This window comes from Camellia sinensis, chromosome 9 (assembly GCF_055761805.1).
Source record: "Camellia sinensis isolate YWXY chromosome 9, ASM5576180v1, whole genome shotgun sequence".
Lineage (NCBI taxonomy): Eukaryota > Viridiplantae > Streptophyta > Magnoliopsida > Ericales > Theaceae > Camellia > Camellia sinensis.
The window spans coordinates 111,199,125-111,212,789 of NC_138969.1; the positions used below are offsets into that span (position 1 = coordinate 111,199,125).

The following is a 13,665-nucleotide window of genomic DNA, read 5'->3' on the forward strand; positions in this document are numbered from 1 at the left end:
TCACTCACAATTCGTCAACTATAACAAAATAAGGTTTGTGACCAAACAAAATAGAGTTTCTGTTACGTATGGGTTTCCGATCAACAAAGATTACATGGGTGTGGTCTCGAATGTACAAAAACTCATTGTAATTTACAAGGCTAGAGTTTAAATCAAAGAATTCCAATCGCACATACATAAATGTTACTCACGCCTCAACTACTTAGCTGCACAACACAACCACCGATTCATTCTACAATCCAAAACCCAAATTAAACTCGTACTCTGATCAAGAATTTCTCAATTTGATGTTCACCAAGGAAATATGACTTCCCAAAGAAAATCAGTTCTCAACAGTGGTCCTCCGACTCAACGAGCTTTAATAACATTAATTCATAAAGACGGAGATACAAAACTACATAACTAACAATCTGAACTCAATTTATTACACAAAACTTTCATGCACGGTTAAAAGTTTATCTACACATCTTGTGTTGTGAAAGAATTTTTCCTCATTCTTCTTTGAAAACTATTTTCTTGTGTACCAAAGAAGCTTGTTCAAAAATTTTTGAAAAGAAGCACAATTTCACGTCGTATTTCAATGAAAAAGATTTCCAATTTCTATGAATCATCCAAAAGTTTTATAAATATTTTTCTGAACATGATCAAGTGTTGCTTATATCATGTAGCTATTCATATTATTTCACAACTATTTTCTTTCACAATCAAATGCGATCACAACAATAATGCTTTCCATTTGCCAATGTCATTCAAGGCCATAACATTAGTGTCACAACTCGATTCCACCCGAAATATGATAGCCGTTGTGACCGGCCAATAGTGCCTTACTACCAAAGGCCTAGCAAGACTAGATAAGACAAGACTGGACCAAAATGATTGGGGCTTTTGCAGAAACACTTGCCATTAATTACCATAGTTCATTTAAATTATGTGCGCAAGTCATATGAAACAAAACAAGCAAGCTTTTTTATTTATTTATTTTGACATTTACAAGTCCAAACAACAAAAGTAACCAATATTTACAAACATACACTAAACAAAAACCAAAACATATATACAAGGCTATCTTTTCTAAACTGGCGTTTCAAAAAGTTGTAAAATAAAAAGAAAAAGACTTCTAACTCGATCTCTCTTCTTCAACCTGATCATCGCCATCACCTACATACATATAGGGGAGAGGGATGAGTCAAAGCCCAGTGAATAACAATATAGTAAAGTGGTAAATGAATGAACATCGATAACTTTTATTAAAACCAAGCACATGATCATTTGAATATAGTATAACTTTGTCAAGATTAAACAAGCTTAACTTGCAAACATATACATAGTGGGGTACATTTCAAGGCATTTCAAAAGGTGAATCCACAAGAAGTGGGTAGAGGAGCTCAGTTAGCTAGAGGTTATTGGCATGATTCCGAATAACAAACATGATCCAAGATGTCACCTTAGAACATGATACAAAAATATAGGATGTTCATTCATAACAAAACAATAACATAGCTTTCTTAAACATATCATAAGTTTACATTTTGAATAACAACTTTAGTGAACATAGCCTTACTATATTACTACTTACAATTGGCTCCATGAATGAGGGTATATCTTCTTCAAAGCGTAACCTATACAAAACAAGAATAAAACATTGAAGTTCCTAACTTACTTGCACAAACATAACAATCATTTCATCTAAACTTAGTTAAATGTTTTTCTTAAATTATCTCGAGTGTTTAGTGTTATTCTAGGTCTAATTCAAGTATTAACTAAGTGCCAATTGCATACAAGAAGTGTCCTATGTGAGAGGGGGTCATGAAACAAAAGTGCATAAGAAATGGGGAATTTTTGCACATGCGAGACCTAAACTGCACGTGCGAATTGGCTAGGGCAGGTGTGGCCCGCACTTGCCCTTTTTTTTTTTTTTTTATAGAATTGAATTGTGAACATTGGCCGCACATGGGGGTACCCCCACCACACGTGTGATTCTAGGTAATTTCATGTTGTTCGAAAATTTAGCAAGTTCTAAGCTTTGTTCTTTCATTCTTCTTGAGTTAGGGCTTGTGCAACTTAACCTAAAACATGTAAAATCAATGATGAACATGAAAATATGATTGTTTTCCAAATCAAAACATCAAAACACAATGAAATTCCAAGATTCAATCATCAAAATCATGGTTCAAGTTAAGTTATTCTTGAACTTAATTCCTTTCAAGCTCTTTTCAAAACCTTCCTTCCTCCTTTCTTAAAACATGAATTTAAACATGAAAACTCTTGAAAATTAGAAGGAGATATAAAATAAAGATTCAAATGCATCAAGAACATCGAAACTTCAATCAAAATGATGAATTCTTAAACTTCTTAGCTAGTTCATCAATTTAAACAAACCTCTCTCATTTTTTCCCTTATTTCTTCATTCTTGAACCAAATTGATCCTAGTTTCTTTTCAATCTTAGATGTTAGGAATGTCAACTACAAGAATTAGGATAGAAATCTTAACTTAGATTTGTCAGTGAGTTTTGGTGGAATTCTTGGACCTTCCTTCTTTTCTCTCTTCTTTTTCTCTTTTGTTTTTCTCTTTTCTTCCTCTTTTCTCTTCCTTCCTCTCATTAGTTCTAGGCTCCAACAGAATTTTCTTCTTTTTTGTTTGACATCTTAAGCTTTTGTTTGGTGAGGTAGGGCAAAAGTTGGAAAAAGTTACCAGCCTCCATTCCTTAAACTTAATCAACTAGGATTAGGACTAAGAAATCTAATTTACCTTAATCATACTTCACTTAATTAATCCTAATTAGAGCTTACTAATCATAGTTAATTATCCCTAAACCTAATTGGCAAAACAATTAATGGCATGACATAAACAAGCAAATCAGACCAAGGTCCTTAAGCTCCTCAATTAATACTGAGGCACATGCTATGGTTCTCAAATCAAGTTCTAAGTCATCCCCCTAACTCAAGGGACAAAACAAATAAGTCTTAAACATAACTTTTCAAACCAACTTCTTATTTTCTTTATAGTGCTAACAAGCCCTATTTCACATAGGCACATAACATGTAGCATGAATGCAAGAACAATAAAATATGCATCATGCTTGAATGGTTTAGTTGTCATAATTAGGGAAATTCATTTTCTGAATTATTCTCTCAACATTACAACCGATGACCCTCATACGTCACCCAATAATACCCATTACCACTATTGTAATGCCACAAAACAATCATAATATCTTTACACAACAATTCATCTCATTACAATCACTATCACAACATAACAAATATACATTAGTCCATTTACACATAGAAAATGAACATTCCACCATATTACTTCTCATGATCTCACACAAAGCACTACACTCACACAGGAAAGATTCAACACTCTCAAGTGTATCTTAAGCACTCCTTAACCTGATAACACCCCACTCAAGTCAAAGCAATTCCCAAGGTGACTCCTTGTCAACCACTTCTCGATACTAGCCAACCATTTCAACAATTCTCTACACTTGGCACCAAACACTGACATTTACCCAATTCTATTCGCTCCTATATGGGGTTTAACACACCTTCTCACACATCCTATTGGTCCGCGTCGGACTCTTCCAGATTAATCACACTATGACTACTCTCTCCAAACATTCCCCTCTTTGAAACTTAGCCACACAATTCCCATTCCCAGGTCAACTCATTATAACATTTACGCCTATGTGGCAATTAAACACGTCACACCACTCGCACAAGGGCCGATAAGGTCAATGACAACTTTTCTACGCATAACAACTCAGACATACGAGGCAACTTACACAAACATTACTCCCATCGTCAAAGGATACATGTTTTACAGTATCTCTAGGAACACTCCTCACATCTTATCAAGAAACTCTTAATCAAAAGAAGGCTTTCAAATGATCTGAGCTCCAAAAGGTCATGCTACCCCAAAGCATACATGTTCAAATGATATGAGATAATTCTCAAAGCCTCTCAAGATTTATTCACAATAGCACATAAATTACCAACTCCAATAAAACAACTCGTAATCAAAAGAAGGCTCACAAACCATTGCATATTCAACTTATGAAACAAAACATATTCATAATAATACCAATATTACCAATGTCATCAACAATTTTCTAAAATCAAGGAAATTCATAATTCATTACAAGTCGAATTCATATGGAATAAGCAAATAGACATACATGTACAACTCAAGTAGGCATGATGCCTCTGTACACAACAACATAACATTGTAATAGCAAAGAGCCAAAACACTTAACTAATCTCCACTACTACTTTTGTCCTTGCTTGGACTACTGAAACTTGGTATGGCCATGTTGATGGAAATAATGCCTAACATGGCCTGACTGATTACACTTAGAGCAGGTAAGTGGCTCCTTATTATGTGATCGGGCTAACGTCTGAGTCTGATTGGACCTCCAAGGGACGAGTCCAATAACATGGATGTAGATTGAGGTTGGAATTGCACCAATGACTAAGATTTTCATCTCCTCCATCTCTTACCAAACATAGTGCTTCCTCCAATAGTAGAAACTATCGGTATGGCTTCTTTCTCCTCTATGTCCTGACTTACATTAAGATTGGTGGCTTCCACATGAGCCGCTGCTTCCACAAGTGTGTAATAATTCCTATGTATGCACCTAACAACCTTCTATTGAATATCATTACATAACTTCTCCTCAAATTAAATGCAGCGTCGCTCTTCTGTTGCTACTAACTTTGGAGTGAACCTAGACTATCTAGTGAACCTCACTTCAAACTATGCCAAAGGAGTAGTACCTTGGTGCGATGCAACAAACTGCTTCCTCAATCTTTCTTGTGCTGAAGAAGGAAAATACTTGGTTAGAAAGGCCATAGTGAATACAACCCAAGTATTGCCTATGATAGTCCTTGTATACTTCCACCAATGCCCAACGTCTCGTTTCAGTTGGAAACTCGCTAAAGGAACCCTTAACTTATCATCATGAATCCTCATCATCTCTAAAGTCTTGGTGGCTTGTTCTAATCACTAATTTGCATTCAGTGAATTAAACGCTCCTATGAACTTCGGTCGGTTGAAGTGAAAGAACTCCTTAGTAAGCTTGAGGGAACGGTTGTCATACCTTTCATTGCGAGCTAAAGTCTTCATCACTGCTTTTACAATCTTGCATGCAACTTCCTCGTCCATAGCTGGTACTGTAGGTGCAAGTGCTATTGGAACTGTTGTGCATCTACTGACATTTTATTCTTGACACATCCTCTACTCTCTCTTCCTGACATCCTATCAAAGACAAAACTAAGCTTAGTAAACAAAACTTTAGATTAGAAAAGCTTAGAGATTCATAAATGTAGAAAAGAGAGAGAAATGAGAAAGAAAAGGAAGAAAAATTTGACCCAAAAAAGGATTTAAAATGAGTAACTTCGAACAGACTGCTCGAGCGGTCATTTTTGCGCTTGAGCGGTAAATGAATGATTGCAGCATCTCAAGCCACGTTAAGGACAGACCATTTGAGTGGACAAACCTGCACTCGAGCAAAAAATTCAAATTGTCAGGATATCAGGCTTCAGAAAAAAGTATTAGATGGTTTGAAAGACCACTTGAGTGCTCACTCTTGCAATCGAGCAAACGAGAAAGGTAACAGAATTCCTACCTCAAAGTGAATGAGACTAATGGAGAAGCTTTAAAATCTCATAATGGTCCAAAAAAAAATCGGGTCTTGGTGAAGTTGAAGCTCTCGATGTGCTCTACGACTTTAACAAATGAGTTGTGCTGCAAAACTCCCTATAGGTAGATGATATCAAGGCTTGAATATGGATTTTGGACACACACACACCCACACACACCCACATATGTATAAACAGAGAGAGAGAGAGAGAGAGAGAGAAAGAGAGAGAGAGAGAGAGAAAAAAAAGAAAGAAAAAAAAAGAGAGAGGGTCTCAAATTTTGAAGAAAAAGGACAGAAATTTATGGGCTTGATGCGCACTTTCACACGCATGGAGACCTTTTGCCTTACGTGCATTGGTCCTTGGCTGTATTTTGGTTTCCCGTAATAGCAAACTAGGAAACCCCCCATTTCTCGCACGTGTGGGACCAATCGCTGCACATGTAGAGCCCCCTCGTTGCATATGCAAGAAAACCCTCCGTATGTGTGGGGCTTTGCCTAGAACACCAAACTTGGGTTACACCATTTCGCACATGTGGAACCTCCCCGCTTCATGTACTGCCAAGCCTGGTAAGGCTAGACTCTCTCAAGGTGTTTCTACACACTGACACTTTGTCCTAACACCCAACTCTAATGTTTAGCCTGCTAGGCATCAAGAAAAACTTAACATGGTTCCAATCGCAATCATCAAGACACTACTCATTACATGAAGATTTCAGAAGCATATTAATAAGTCCAAACACGTAGGTTCAAGTCAGGTTTAAGACTTGAGACACTACAAAATAAATTTAACTGCAATCATAGTTACCTCCCATAATAGCTTTTTAATATTTTTAAATCTAAAAACCAATCCACCAACACAATAGATGTTTAAAATTTGGTGGTATTACCCACTCTATGTGCCACAAATTTAGACAATCACGCCACACTTTCTAAGAGAAATCACAATGAAGTAGTGCGTGATTAGCTGTTTTGAGATCTTCTTCTAAAAGCATACAAATTACCTTATATGGGTCCTTGAAAACTCGTCTTTCTAGTAACGAAACAATGTAGAAGTGGAGAAACTCCTCACTGAGTTACAATCCAAAACATTATACCCTTAGTGGGGAAATGTTATTCTACAATAAGTCAACATTTTCAACAACTGCATCTAAGGAAAATTCATGGAGAGAGTAAAAGAATGTAAAAAAAAAAATAAATAAATAAAAAAAAAAGAGAACAAAACCTAAATGCTTAGCCTTTTCCACCAATTTCTTCAAAATGCATATTTTGAAAAAGGGTGCTAAACCTAACAATTGCAGTATGTTATCATGCTTTTCATCAACCCAAGTAGAAAGGCCCTTCTGAATATCAAATATATTTTACGAGTTGCCAGAGGGAAGAGATCAAAGGGGGAGGGTGACTAGATGTTGTTCTCCACGTTAGAAAATTAGATATGGCAATTTCCATTTTATAAACTCGGATACCACTAATGGAATTGAGAGAGGGGTATAAATCAATGTATGATTCACAAAGAGACACAATATTTAACGTGGTTTGGCCTCACTGTTTACGTCTATGGGTGAGTAACCATTTTCACTAAATGATGGAAATTACGAAGAGATTACAATGGATGAGGACTCTCGCTCTCTCCCTCTCTCTCTCTCTCTCTCTCTCTCACTCAACTCCCACTGAGCTTCCCTCTCTTACACCAAAGGAGCTCCCTTCTCTACCATAGAGGGTCAATCTCTCATTTAGCTCTCTGAATAGAGCAACTCTCTATAAAAACTCTCAACTCTCAACTCTCTATAAACTGTGTGTGCTATAGTGTTCCTTCTTCCTTAAACTTCAACAATGGCACTTTCTTGAAGCTTCCTTCTTCTTCTTCAATTTGGCTTCATCTTTTTCTCGCTGGAACTCTCCAACAACCTTTTGCTTGTTCTTCTCTTCTCTAGTAGCCTGATCTCCAAAATCAAATTGAGTTTATCTTCCAACATCTCCCTTCAAACTCAATTTGCTGGATTTTCTACACGATGCCTCATATCTAATCTTTGGAGTCAATCCTCTGTTGACTTTTATCTCTTAAAACAACCTCCTATTGTTTGGTATTGTTTACTACTTGTTGACTTCTTCTCTCTTACAGATCAACCATCTATTCTCTATTGTGTGGAACAACCACTTGTTGTCCACTAGAGTCAACCACCTATTGACTTATGTTTCTTCAATGTCACAGAGTAACCACCTGTTGCTTGTATCGTCTACGATGTCTGGGACGTCTTTTATCACCATGTCTGTGATGTCTTCTTTGTTGTTTTCTTCGACTCCCGCTTTGAAGAATATTTTCTTTCTCTCCATATCTTCAAACAAAGCCTGCAAATTTTTGTTATGTAATTTGTAAATTGTAACCATACGAATGTGTCCAGAATACTCCAAATAGTAGGAAACCACTATTGGATTGTCAAAATTGGACCTCAAATGGTTTAGATCTAGCCAAAATAATTCTGACAGTTTAGATCAACCCTTGCATCTCAACCGCAAAACACTGGATAATTCCTCTTGGATCAGCTTGCATTAGTGTGACGTTAACGGTGTGTTTTGGCAACCCGGTTCGGTGGCTCAGCTCAATCGCTCGAATTGGTGGCTTGGTTGTAACTTTGCCACTGGAACTCTAGATTTGTGGAAGACAATGAGTGTTGTGTACACGGTTAACTTCTTGGCAGCCATATAAGTTCATTTGGAGTTCGTTTAAGCAATTCTTTATACTGTCGGAATCCTATCAACGATTACTTCACATTGACACATTCAAAATTGGATTTTGACAACTTCAAAATTTTCCATTTTCGGATGTTGGAATTATTGGCGAACTTCAATTACTTCTTTGCTCTTCTGGTTAATGGGTCTGGACTTCTTTAGTCGACACAAACCTTGTAGTATATTAAGAAATTGATTTTGACACCTTCGAAATCTAGGCAAAATTTTGAAATCGTGCTTTGTTTCTTGAAAATTTCTTCAAGAAATAGTCCAAAATGGCTCGGATACTCGCCTCTGAATCATTGTGGCTCTAATACCACTGTTGGAAATTAGATATGGCAATTTCCATTTTATAAACTCTGATACCACTAATGGAAGTGGGAGGGGTGTAAATCAATGTATGATTCACAAAGAGACACAATGTTTAACTTGGTTCGATCTCACTGTTTACGTCCACGGGAGAGCAACCATTTTCACTATATGATGGAAATTACAAAGAGATTACAATGGAGGAGGACTCTCTCTCTCTCTCTCTCTCTCTCTCTCACTTAACTCCCATTGAGCTTCTATCTCTTACACTGAAGGAGCTCCATTCTTTACCACAGAGGGTCATTATCTCATTTAGCTATTTGAACAGAGCAACTCTCTATAAAACTCTCAACTCTTAAATCGCTTAGAATCCAATCTCCCTGACTGGTGATGGCTTTGTATCTTCCACATTGGAGATTAAATTTTCTCTCACTCTATGTAAAACAATCACACAACCTATCTATTTATAGATTATCAATCCCTGTACAAACCGTGTGCTATAGTGTTTCTTCCTCCATAAACTTCAACAATGGCGCTTCCTTGAAGCTTCGTTTTTTCTTCTTCATTTGGCTTTCTCTTCTTCTCTGTGGAACTCTCCAGCAGCCTCTTGATTGTTCTTCCCTTCTCTAGCCGCCTCATCTCCAAACTCAAATTGAGTTTGTCTTCCAACACTCCAAACAACAGTCAAACATTTTTATTTTTTTTTGGTTCTAGATAATTTAGAAATTTAAAAAATTGCTACCATTTTTAATAATGAAACTCGTTGTCAAATGTTTTTTCGTTTCAATAATAAAATAAAAAAAAGCATAAAATACAAAATATTATCACACATAATCTTAATATATATAATTCTATATTTTGGTTTGAAGATGTTCCTGTGAAGTTGGAAAACTATGGAGATCAAAACCACAATAGAAGTGACATGGAAAATCCAGTTAACAGCTCTCAAGTTATTACACAGAAATGCAGCTGGGCTCAAATTTTGGGGCCAAACTTCTCCAATTCTGGTTTGTTATGAATTCCTTATTAAGTCAACATGAATAAAGGGCATGCTATGGTTGAAGTTTGGTGAATATAAGAATTCACAGAAATTCAATATTAGTATTGCTATACAAACATAATTAGCAATTGATCTGTTTGATGCATGGGATAAAAGAATAATTTTTTATAATATTTTTTTATAAAATTTAATTAATTATTTATACATATGATTATGTATATATATAGTTATTTTGGGTAAATTACAATCACCTCCCTTGAGGTTTGAAAAAATATAGTTTGTCCCATACTTTTGTCATAATTATATTGATCTCTCTTCATTTTTTAATTCACATAACAATTAGGCCATTTTGCATCAATAATTCATTAGATATATCAATGAAAAAAAAATATTGGCATTTATTTTTTACTCAAATGTATAATTATTGTTGTTTGTTTCAGTGTCTATCCACTATCTACATTAGTTTAGGTTGTGAATGTATGGACAACAGTGTCAAGATCTCAAAGGAAAACAAAGATGTCCCACATCATTTTCATGGCAAATGTACCAGAATCAATGACTCTTGATTCATTTAGAGGTTTATTTCAAATATTTGGTAAGGTTATAGAAGTCTTTATCCCTAACAACAGAACTAGAAGGTTTAACTTAAGATTTGTGTTTATTCAATATTACAAGCATAAGTAACTAGAAAAGTTAACGGGGCAGGATACGACGAGTCCAAACTGTTGACAAACCACATTATCGTACCACCCTAAGCATAGCCACTCAACAACCACCCAAACCACCAGTTATAGCTCTCCCCAGAGTGAACAGAGTTCACAAAACCTCATATGCTAATGTGGTAAAAGGTTCAAGATTAGAGAAGGAGAAGGAGAAGGATCCTTCTATTAAGGTCCATGCCCAAGAAGTAGGAAATTGAAGGAAAAATATACGGGTAATCATATTACCTGATCTGAAAATGGTTTGGATCAGATGCTTGAATTGTGAGCCTCGTCTGGAAAACCCCCCAGTTAATTGAGAAGCAACTAGAGTTTCTAAATAGTTATCCACACTCCAAATTCCTAGGCTTTCAAGATGGTAACCTCAAGATAGTTGAATAGAGAGAGAACTTATTGTTTTAGGTGTAGGTTCACAAGGTTGAGCATGAGCCCTTATATAGGCATATATGGCAAGACCATGTGTACCTCATGGTCAACTCACACCATGTGTACAACATGTCTAATACCATGTGCCCCTCATGGTTAGGCCATGTGTGGATAGATCATGTGTTCCATGTGTCTTTCAAGATTAGGCCACACCATGTGTACTATGAGGTCACACCATGTGTATTTACCACATGGTTTCCAATATCTCCCACTCATCCACACATCCACATCATGTGTTATATGCTCAATGATCATTTCTCAATCTCTCATGCAATTCACCCCTCATACGAAAAAATGGAGTGTGTGACCTGATGAGAAAGTATAAGGTAGGAGTGCTATATCAAGTCACCATAAACTAACATAACACATCACTCGAAATATCTCGTCTACACCCCAGATTTATTGGATCACACCAGATCAAACATTTTAAAATCCCTCGCGAGTTGTAACTCATAAACATGCTTGACCTTAACACTCTATCTGTACTCATGATTATATCGTGATCTCAAATCCGATAGAATTGCCCGAGCAATGAGCTACAATACAAGGGTATGATTTCCAGTAGTTTTCCCTAGCTACTCATGTCAATTCACTCAAACTTGACCGTTTTTCTAGACATGGTCCTCTGGATCGTATTTATCACGACCCTTGGATGACATGCTAAAGTAGCGACATCAAGTCATCATCACTTCATAACATTTACCTCACTCGCTATCTAAGTGCCAAGATAATTAATGTCTCATCCTGCTTGCTCTACAAGCGCCAAGGTGATCGCCAGTGTGAGAAGGTCGATCTAAGCCTGGTGACATCATATACAATGTGTGCTAATAGTATCAATTAAGCCATAAAACCACATGAATAAATAATTATGCATAAGATACTCAAAAGTATCCAACAAAGTCGATGAGGTATCCACAAAAACATCAAATCCTACAAAGTCCTAAACTCTTAACATGAGTTTGGAAAATGTCTCTAGCAGTGGCTTTAGTAAGTGGATTGGTTACCATCCTGCTAGTGGAGATATGCTATAGGACTACCTTCCCTCATGCAACCACATCTCGAATAAAGTGAAATCGAATGTCGATGTGTTTGCTTCTACCATGATCCTTGGGATCCTTAGAATATGATGAAGCTATCATACTATCAACATAGATCATAATGGCTTCATCTGCAAAAGCTGTGATCCCAAGGCGCTGAAGGAATCTCCTCAACCAAAAAGCCCTTTGTACTGCTACTGAACAAGCAATGTACTCTGACTCCATCGTGGACAAATCAATGCATGATTGCTTTTTACTACACTAAGAAATAGCCTCTCCACTAAGTAGGAACGAATAACCAGTGGTAGACTCACGCTCATCTTTATCAGTAGCCCAGTCTGCGTCACTATATCTCTTTAGTCTCAAATCTTCACCCTCATAGCAAAGAATGAGATCCATTGTCCCACGAAGATAGCAAAAAATGCTCTTCATTGCTTGCCAGTGAAAAGTCCTGGTTTACTTGGTAACGACTGACCATTCCCACCGCAAAACATATGTCTGGTCGAGTACACATCATAGCATACATCAGACTACCAACTGCACTCGCATAGGGAGCTTTTTCCATTTGTTTATTTTTTTTCATCTGCCTTAGGGCAAGAGTCAATGCTCAGATTACGTCCCTTCTCAATTGGAGTGTTAATGGGTTTGGAATAGTGCATACAAAATTGTTCCAAGATCCTATTAATGTAAGTCTCTTGAGACAAATCAAGAAGCCTCTTGTAGCGATCTCTTAAGATCTTAACTCCGAGCACATAATTTGTCTCTTCCACGTCCTTCATTTCAAAAATAGAGGATAGCCATTCCTGAGTGGCGACAATCATCTCCATGTCATTTCCAGCTAATGAAATGTCATCAACATATAATGATAGAATAAGGAAACTCTTTCCTAATCGTTTGACATACACATAACGGTCTTCCTCCATCATCTCAAACCCAGTCGAAATGATGGCTTTATGGAATCTAAAGTACCATTGTCTAGATGATTGCTTTAACCCATACATAGAACGTTTGAGGCGGCATACTTTGCGCTCTTGTCCATTGACCTCAAAGCATACTAGTTAATCCATATAGATCTCGTCATCTAGTTCTCTATTGAGAAATGCAGTCTTAACGTCCATTTGGAAAAGTTCCAGATCCAAATGCACGACAATAGCTAGAATTAGGCGAATAGAGGCAAATCTCACCACCGAGGAGAATGTCTCATCATAATCTATACCCTCTCTTTGGGTGTAGCCTGTCGCCATGAGACGGGCTTTGTACTTATCAATTGATCCATTAGCCTTGCGCTTAATTTTTAAGACCCATTCGTTATCAATGGCCTTGCGTCCAGGTGAAAGGTCAACCAACTCCCAAACTTGGTTCCGAGCCATAGAACTCATTTCATCCTTTATAGCAACCATTCACTCATTAACATTAGGTGAAACTAATGCTTCCTCATAGAAAGCAGACTCATCAAGATCCAACGTAGTACACATGAAAGATTCCCCCTCAATCTCATAACGATGGCAAGGAATGGCTCCATGTTCAATTCTACATAAATGGGATCCTAGTGAGTCATTTTCTGGTGGAACACTTCCACTAGGAGGTAAATCACTCCCACTATCTATGGCGATTTCAGGGTAAGTCTCTAATTCTCTACCCTCGCCAAAAGATGGTGTAATTTCCTTAGAATCCTGTAACTCAAATAGTGCAAGATATTTTTTTACTTCACCAATACTAGGAAATTCATTCTCAATGAAATTGATATCTCGCGACTCATTTTCAGTCATTCCACCATGAGGGTGTTCACCATACATCACATAACC

At 36.9% G+C, this 13,665-nt stretch overlaps 1 protein-coding gene across 14 annotated transcripts in view; it reads left to right on the forward strand.

The window, feature by feature from the left end:
- Positions 1-13,665, forward strand: part of LOC114271641 (uncharacterized) — a 57,532-nt gene that overhangs the window by 24,542 nt on the left and 19,325 nt on the right. For 7 of the 14 annotated variants that reach the window (XM_082887449.1, XM_082887448.1, XM_082887455.1 and 4 more), the window contains one exon: positions 9,548-9,685. The exons of the other annotated variants lie outside the window; for them this stretch is intronic. In XM_082887449.1, coding sequence (XP_082743575.1) covers positions 9,548-9,685 — 138 coding nt within the window. The remainder of the gene's footprint in view (positions 1-9,547; positions 9,686-13,665) is intronic. 14 annotated transcript variants of the gene reach the window in all.